An 8,999-nucleotide genomic window follows, 5' to 3' on the forward strand; every position below is an offset into this window, starting at 1 on the left:
AATAATGGTGTAATAGACACAACTAATTTGGCAATTTTTTTGCATCTTATTAAGACGACACGTTGTAATTTTTGTCATTTTGTTGAATCAAATTTTACTATATACTAATTATAATTTGTACTAAAAATGTGGTGAAATTTGACACGTTTCTGTATATGTGAACCTATATATTGAGACTCAATCTAGCCTTGTACAGTTCTCTCATAACCACAACCATGGCTTCTCTCTCACAACCATCCCTTACTACCACCACCAAGACCCACATTCCCCTTTCCTCTCTGTCTCCATTCTTTCCCAAAAAAATCCAACTTTCTAAATTTCCAAAACGCAACCATCACCTTGCTTCTAGAGTAGTCTCATGCAAAGCCCAAAGTGATGACCAAAATGGACAAGAACAACAATCTCCTCTAGAAAAGTTTGATAGGAGAGATGTACTCATTGGCTTAGGAGGCCTCTATGGTGCTACAAATCTTTACAATGATGGCCCTTTTGCCATGGCAGCTCCTGTGTCTGCCCCAGATCTAACGAAGTGTAGCAAAGCTGATTTACCAGCTGGAGCAAAACCAGTCAATTGTTGCCCACCATCATCCACTAAAATCATTGATTTTAAGCTACCTCCACAAAACTCACCCTTGCGTGTTAGACCCGCAGCTCATTTAGCTGACAAGGAATACATAGCCAAATACTCCCAAGCCATTAAGCTCATGAAAGCTTTACCAGCTGATGACCCAAGAAATTTCACACAACAAGCCAATGTTCATTGTGCTTACTGTGATGGTGCATACGACCAAGTTGGTTTCCCTGACCTTGAAGTCCAAGTTCACAACTCTTGGCTCTTCTATCCCTTCCATCGTTACTACTTATACTTTTATGAAAAAATCTTGGGAAAGTTGATTGACGACCCAACTTTTGCTTTGCCATTTTGGAACTGGGATTCACCTTCTGGCATGAAAATGCCAGCCATGTTTGCTGACCCCAAATCACCACTTTATGATACTTACCGCAATGCAAAGCACCAGCCACCGACCTTGCTTGACCTTGATTATAGTGGGACTGATGAATCAACAACAAGCCAAGACCAATTGTCTAGCAACCTCACCGTCATGTATCGCCAAATGGTGTCAAATGGTAAGAATCCTAAGCTATTCTTTGGCAATGCTTACCGTGCTGGAAGTGATCCTGACCCGGGTGCTGGATCGATTGAGAACATTCCACACGGTCCTGTACACTTATGGTGCGGTGACACCACTCAGCCTAATCTTGAAGACATGGGCAACTTCTACTCAGCAGGTAGAGATAAATTAATTAATGATAAATTACTGATTCTTTCCTAATTTTAATCCGTTAGGATACAGTGAGTTCGATTATTTTGACCATTATTCTTAATATCTAGCTTTCCATCGATCATAGTATGTAATGAGTCCGTTTGGATAGAACTTATTGTTGAAAACTGAAAACACTTTAGTAAAATAATTTTTAAATTGGTGAATAGTGCCGTAGGACCCATTTTTACGCTCCGTTTGTTTCAATGGAAAATCTTGTGTAAAGATAGTTTTCCTTATTTTCTAATGTTTGGTAGCATAAAAAAATATGAGTCAAAGGAAAACTATCTTTGGTCAATATAAAAAGTATGGCTTATTTTTAGAGATTGTTTTCCATTAAATTTTTTTGGAAAACAACTCTATCTCACAGCAAGGTAAATAAGGGAAGTTAAGAGGTTGTTTTTCAACTTATTTACAGTTATTACCAAACATTGGAAAATGAGATAATTTTATAGAAAATGTTTTTTAGAAAATGACTCATTTTCTAGAAAATATCATTATTGAAACAAACAAAGCGTTAATGAAAAAGTTGATGTGGAGTTGTGGGACCTGTGAACAGTGCACAAAAGTGTAGTTGTCAACCATATGCAGCTGAACCAAAAAAAAAAAAACTGAAAATGCAGGGCTTCAAAATGCAACGTGAAAACGTTGAATCCAAACGGGCAATGTGTCTAAATTTTTTTTTTAAAAGGTACATATACTAGAATTAGATCATTTTTTTCTATGTAAGTTTTACAAAATGATGTATTATCAATAAAAAAAAAATTCCCCCTCAAGAAAAAAATCAATAAAAAAATTTGACTTATTATATTATTTAAATTACAACAATCGCATTTATATATTGTCGGCTGTCATCCTAAAAATTAGGGTCTATTGAAATTTGCTTGTTGAAATTAAATTTTTTTTTATGGAAGTATTGTAAATAAAGATAAAAGTTAGTTGACATGATAAAATAGGATCCATTAATATTATCAAAAAGTAAAGTAAAACTCATAAATACTAGCAAAAATAAACTGAATAGTAAAATAAGTTGATAAAAATAATATTTGTCAAACACAGAATAGCTTTAACATTTTCCTTAGATATTATTAGGGGAATTTAATCATTTGAATGTTATTCTTCGCAGGTAGAGATCCAATATTTTTTTCTCACCACTCCAATGTGGATAGAATGTGGACTATATGGAAAACATTAGGAGGGAAGAAACGATCTGATCCAAAAGACAAAGATTGGTTAAACACTACCTTTTTGTTCTACGATGAAAATGCACAGCCAGTTCGTGTTAAGGTTAAGGACTGCCTTGAGTCTACAAACCTGAATTATGTTTATCAAGACGTGGAAATTCCATGGCTGAAGTCTAAACCAACACCACGTAAATCAAAAACCAAGAAAGTAGCCAAGTTGTTTCAACTAGGAGGAGGTGTAGGTGTAGCACAAGCTGCTGAAACATCATCCCCAAGTGTTAAGTTTCCAGTTGTTTTGGACAAGGTGATAAGGACTGTGGTGTCTAGGCCTAAGAAAAAGAGAAGCAAGGATGAGAAGGATGAAGAGGAGGAAGTGTTAGTGGTTGAAGGGATTCAGTTTGAGAGAGATTCGGCTGTGAAGTTTGATGTGTATGTTAATGATGAGGATGACTCCCCCAGTAGACCCGACAAGACTGAGTTTGCTGGGAGCTTTGTGAATGTGCCTCATAGGCATAACCATACGAAGAAAATGAACACTGTCTTGAATCTTGGGATCACTGAGTTGTTGGAGGATTTGGACGTTGAAGATGATGATAGTGTGGTGGTGACCTTGGTGCCAAGGTTTGGCAAAGGGCTAGCCACAATTGGTGGAATCAAGATTGAGTTTGTTTCTTGAAAAACGATTTTTGTGTTGTTCTGCTTCTTTCTTTCTTTGTTTTTTGCTTATTTTATCGAGCAATAGGGCATAACAGCTTTCTGTTTTGCACTTTACCAAAAAAATATAAATAATAATAATAATTAATACCTTTTTGTTTTGCACTTTGTATATTTTACTACTTTTTTTAATGTATAAAATTTAGAGTCCCGCTGGTCATGTAATGAAGAAGAAAATCACACTTTCCTCAAATAGTTGCAAAGGGCTTTTTTGTGGTTATAAAACAATAGACAGGGAGAGGTGAAATTAATCAATAGTGTGTGAGAGAGGCAAAAAAATAAACGGTAAAAGTGAAATAGTAAAAAATTGAGGGTTAAAAAAAAAATTTATTTAAAGGTTGAAATTAAAAGTGACTTTTGCAACTTTTAATCACAATTATTGATATCCTATCCGAATCTCAATTTGGATAACGTGTGCAATGAAAAACTATTTCACTTTGATTTTTTTACCAAAAATGCAAGGGAGAAATTATGGGAGGTTAACCTACGGTACCTACCAGTCTACCACCAATGTGCACCTACACCAACAATCATAAAGTGAAAAGATAGAGCAAGATAAAGATAAATTTTATATTTGGGTACACCTAGCTGTAGTAGTATATATATTTTTTCTTTCTTATATATAACAATAATATATAACCCGTTTACTAAAGGATAAAATTAAAATATAAATTCTTAAGTTTTCTATATATTTTAAGTTTTTAATCAAATTTATCAGTATGACTTAGAGAGGGCAGTAGTTGCTTAGACTTATCCTCAACAAATACCTCAAAAGCCATAGCTAGGGCTTGCTAATGGGCAATGGCTCAACCTGGCAAACAAGTCAGTTTGATTGGGTTTGGGTTTGACCTGACCAAGTTTGGATTAGAAATAGGTCACATAAATGGTTGCAAAAACAATGATTCTTAATTACCCAGTCTTTTGAGGGCCAAGTCAACCTAATATCACCCATATATTTTTCACATACCAAAAAAAATATTTAAAAAAATAAACAAGAAACTTGATAATATACTTTCTTTTTTCCTTCCTTTCAATACAAATAATATAAAAGGATAAATAAACAACAAAATTCGAAATAAAAGTAAAGTAGTACATAAATCTTAAGTTTACATAGTTCAAAATTCACTAAATTGAAAGCTTCAAGCTTCGACTCGTAAGGAAATAATTTATGAGTGTCAGTAAGGAAAAGAAAAAGAAAATAAAGGAAATAAAGAACAGAAAAAGAAGTGAAAACCAAGTCTTGGTGGCGGGCTTGCTTTGTTATGGAAGGAGGATATTGGATAAGTTCTCAGACAATCAAATTTCTGCGACGATGACTGAGAGTGATGGATTTCAGTGGGTACTATCCGGCTTTTATAGATGGACAGAGACACAAGATCGATATAAATCCTGGGCTCTTCTCTCTCATATTTGCTCTCTTATTAATGGTGCTTGGATGTGTATTGGTGATTTTAACGAGATGTTAAGCTCATCGGAAAAACTCAGTTGTAGACCAGCCCTACCACGACAACTAGATGCATTCCTTGCAGCTTTGGAACATTGTAGTCTGGTGGATTTAGGCTTCATTGGCTATCCGTTCACTTGGAACAATAGACGACCAGGGCTGCCAACACCAAGGAACGGTTAGACAGAGTGGTTACGTACCAAGTGTGGCGGTCTAAATTTCCTAGAACTACGGAAACCCATATTGTCTCTCATACTTCAAATCATCTCTCTCTGATTCTCCAGAACCAGGTACCTCCAAAACATAGCCATAAGGGAAAACGTGGTTTTAAGTTTGAAGAAGCTTGGTTGCTTTGGGCTGATTGTGAAAAGGTGATTCAGGAAGCTTGGGCTAATAGTGTAAGGTGTAATTCGGCCTTAGAAACAGTTAGTAAGAAGATTAGTGGTTGTGCTTCGAAGTTGCTAGTGTGGGGTGCTTTAAAAACACATCCAGGTACTGAAGAAATAAAAAACTTGCAGAAAAGGATTGAGGTTCTGAACCTGGCTCCACCAACACAACAAAATAGGAGTGATTTTCTTTAGGCTAGTAAGGAGTTGGATGATTGGCTCAGAAAACAGGAAATTTATTGGGCCTAAAGATCAAGGGTAAATTAGATCAAGCATGGTGATAAAAATTCAAAATTCTTTCACTTGAAGGCATCCCAACGTAGGCAAAAAAACTTTATCCCAGGAATCATGGACCCACAGGGTTGTTGGGTAGAGGATATGGAAGATGTGGTAGGTGTGGCAGTACAGTACTTTAACAATATATTCTCCTCAGGCTAGTGTACAAGAATTGAGGAATACCTTGAAGCAGTATCACAAAAGGTGATGCTTGATATGCAACAAAATCTAACCAATGAGTTCAATGCGGAAGAAATAAAGGCAGCTTTATTCCAAATGGGACCCACAAGGTGCCTGCACCAGATGGTATGAATGTCTTTTTTTATTAGAAATTTTGGCATATTGTTGGTGATAATGTTGTGTCTGCTGTTCTTGAGTTACTTAATAATGGTCATATGTTGTTTGCATTAAATCATACTCATATTGTATTCATCTCAAAAATAAAAAACCTTGTGAAGATGTCTGATTATAGACCTATTAGCCTCTGTAATGTAATCTACAAAATTATTGCAAAGGTTTTGGCAAACAGGTTGAAACAGATTTTACCTCATATTATTGCCCCAACACAGAGTGCCTTTGTTCTAGGGAGATTGATCACGGATAATGTGCTGGTGGCCTATGAAACCTTACATATGATGCATGGTCAGAAAAAAGGTAAAACATGGTCACTAGCTTTGAAGTTGGATGTCAGCAAATCATACCCATATTGTATTCATCCCAAAAATAAATAAATAAAACCTTGTGAAGATGTCTAATTATAGGCCTATTAGCCTCTGTAATGTAATCTACAAAATTATTGCAAAGGTTTTGGCAAACAGGTTTAAACAGATTTTACCTCATATTATTGCCCCAACACAGAGTGCCTTTGTTCTAGGGAGATTGATCACGGATAATGTGCTGGTGGCCTATGAAGCCTTACATATGATGCATGGTCAGAAAAAAGGTAAAACAGGGTCACTAGCTTTGAAGTTGGATGTCAGCAAAGCCTATGACAAGATGGAATGGAGCTTTTTAAGGCAGATCATGCTTAAGTTGGGTTTCCCAAGAGGTTGGGTTGACAAAGTGATGAGTTGTGTTTCCTCAACTTTTTTTTTTTCTATTCTGATTAATGGCAAACCATATGGTATGATTACTCCTACTAGATGACTCCGGCAGGGAGATCCTTTGTCACTTTACCTATTTCTTTTATGTTCAGAAGGTTTCACATCTCTTTTGTAGAAAGCAAAACTGGAGGGACATATCCATGGTGTCTTTATTTGTAGGAGAGCTCCGAAAATTTCACACCTCTTGTTTGCAGATGACTCACTATTATTCTGCCAAGCATCTGAAAAGGAAACACAAGAAGCCTTGGAGATTTTGAAACTATATGCGAAAGCCTCAGGCCAATGCATAAATATAGAGAAATTTTCAGTCTAATTCAGTAGCAATACGTTGCCCCGAAAAAGGGAGTTGATCAAAGCAATGCTTGGAGTAAGTGAGGTAGAGAGGTTTGAATCCTATTTGGGGTTACCAACTTTGGTGGGGCGGAGTAAATACCATACCTTTTCTTTCCTCAAAGACAAAGTGTGGAAAAAGTTACAAGGGTGGAAAGGGAAAATTCTATCACGAGCAGGAAAGGAGATTCTAATCAAAGCAGTGGCACAATTGATCCCAACGTACACAATGAGTGTCTTTTAGTTGCCTGTGAAGTTATATGAGGAACTTCAGTCCATGTGTGCATGGTTTTGGTGGGGGCAGGTAGGAAATGAGAGGAAGATCCATTGGCTTAGTTGGGACAAACTCTCTAGACCAAAACCTGAAGGAGGGATGGGATTTAAGGACTTACATCAGTTTAATTTAGCAATGCTTGCATAGCAAGGCTAGAGGTTGATGCAAGACCAGGAGTCACTACTTTTCCAATGCTTGAAAGTTTGGTATTTTCTAAGTTGCCATTTTTTGGAGGCCACTAATTCACCTAATAGCTCCTACACGTGGAAAAGCATCATGGCAGCCAAACCTATTCTGCAAAGTGGATTATGCTGGAAGGTAGGTATTGGAGGTCACATACGGGTCCTTAAGGATGCTTGGATCCCCAACCATCCTACAAATAGAGTACTCCATCCGACACCAAACATTGAAGAAGAGATGATGGTTTCTGAGCTGATAGACCAAGAGTCAAGGGGGTGGGATCGAGATTTTATTTGGTAGAATTTTCATCGTGACGATGCCAAAGCCATATTGCGTGTACCGTTGAGTTACAGGTTTATTTCTGATATAGTGGTTTGGCTTGGTGAAAAATCAGGTGAGTACTCTATGAGGTCGGGGTATCGTGAGGCGCGAAAGGTATGCAAGGGGTTGGATTGGACCGAAAGCTCTAAGGTTGTTGTGGGAGGAGGGGTATGGAAGACTCTATGGAAACTAAAGGTGCCAAACAAGATTAAAGTTTTTGGTTGGCGAGCTTGTCGGAATATTCTGCCAACATGGGTAAATCTATCAAAGAAGCGGATTATCGAAGACAACTGATGTGAAGTCTGCAAGACAGAACCAGAAACCGAAATCCATGCACTATGGAATTGTGTAGTGGCGCAGGATGTTTGGGTTGGTTGCTCGGCCAAATTGCAAAAGTGCCACGTGGGTCAGGATGACATGATACAATTATGGGATGAGCTGACTGCTAAACTCACCTCTAATGAGTTAGAATTGTTTCTAGTGCAGGCTTGGTTAATATGGAACTAAAGAAATGCAATGATCCATGGAAAGCAACTGCAGGCACCTGGTGTTCTGAACAGAAGGGCGGAAGATTATATGGAGGAATTTAGGAGCACCCAATCCTGTCTAGCCACAAGTTCCTTAAGCTTGAATCAGATCAGTTGGAGACCACCCCTGACTCGTTTCAAACTTAACTTCTACGCAGTGGTTTTCAAGGATGAAGAAGCCTCTGGGATCGGTGCCATAATACGGAATGACCGTAGAGAAGTTATGGCTGCATTTTCAGGCAAAGGACCTTCGGTGTCTTGCAGTGAGGAAGCAGAAATTCTCGCATGTCGGCGTGCAGTGGAGTTTGCGCTGGAGTGTGGTTTTATGGAAATGGTTATGGAAGGTGACAACCAGTCGGTCATGTCTGCTTTGGAGCTAAAGAGAAGTTTGACGTCACGAGTAGGCCATATTATTCAAGATGTGCTTTGTCTGTTGCATGGCTTTAGATGGTCACAAGTCCAATTTGCTAAAAGGAGTGCCAATACTGTAGCCCACCTTTTAGCTAGGCATGCCAAAAATTCGATACATGATGTTATCTGGATGGAGAAATCTCATCCACTTGTCATGCAAGCTTTGTATCTTGATGTTATTTCCATTTAATAAGATATGAGGTTGTTTCCCTCTTCAAAAAAAAACCTACAATACTTTTCTTTTTCTTTATTCTTATATTCTTCTGCCTACAACCTCTATTCTTCTTGCAAGTATGTATTACATATTTAAACTTTTACATTTACATCTCAATATAATATTCATTTTCTCTTTATGTACCTTTATTTATCTATTATTGAAATTATTTTGAGTGTGGAACCCTAGAAGGTCTAGATACTAATGTAGTTCAATTATAGCATAAATTCTATGATTTTTTTATAAAAAAAATTTAGATAATGCAATTCATCTTTGATTTGGTGTTCTTAATTGATTATGCTGATTATTTCCT

At 37.2% G+C, this 8,999-nt stretch overlaps 2 protein-coding genes across 2 annotated transcripts; both read left to right on the top strand.

The window, feature by feature from the left end:
* Window positions 1-174: 174 nt before the first annotated feature.
* Window positions 175-3,332, top strand: LOC142631481 (polyphenol oxidase, chloroplastic-like). The gene is made up of 2 exons (XM_075805650.1): window positions 175-1,290; window positions 2,449-3,332. The coding sequence occupies exons 1-2, from the start codon at window positions 216-218 to the stop codon at window positions 3,180-3,182; spliced, it is 1,809 nt and encodes a 602-aa protein (XP_075661765.1). The 5' UTR covers window positions 175-215; the 3' UTR covers window positions 3,183-3,332.
* Window positions 3,333-8,050: 4,718 nt separating this feature from the next.
* Window positions 8,051-8,662, top strand: LOC142632323 (uncharacterized). The gene has a single exon (XM_075806761.1). The coding sequence runs from the start codon at window positions 8,051-8,053 to the stop codon at window positions 8,660-8,662; it is 612 nt and encodes a 203-aa protein (XP_075662876.1).
* The last annotated feature ends 337 nt before the right edge of the window (window positions 8,663-8,999 follow it).

This window comes from Castanea sativa, chromosome 4, assembly GCF_040712315.1.
Source record: "Castanea sativa cultivar Marrone di Chiusa Pesio chromosome 4, ASM4071231v1".
Classification (NCBI taxonomy): domain Eukaryota; kingdom Viridiplantae; phylum Streptophyta; class Magnoliopsida; order Fagales; family Fagaceae; genus Castanea; species Castanea sativa.

Coding starts and splice junctions, on each gene's coding strand:
- LOC142631481 (XM_075805650.1), top strand. CDS start 216: ATGGCTTCTCTCTCACAACCATCCCTTACTACCACCACCAAGACCCAC. Junction 1,291..2,448: donor GGGCAACTTCTACTCAGCAG/GTAGAGATAAAT, acceptor TATTCTTCGCAG/GTAGAGATCCAATATTTTTT.
- LOC142632323 (XM_075806761.1), top strand. CDS start 8,051: ATGATCCATGGAAAGCAACTGCAGGCACCTGGTGTTCTGAACAGAAGG.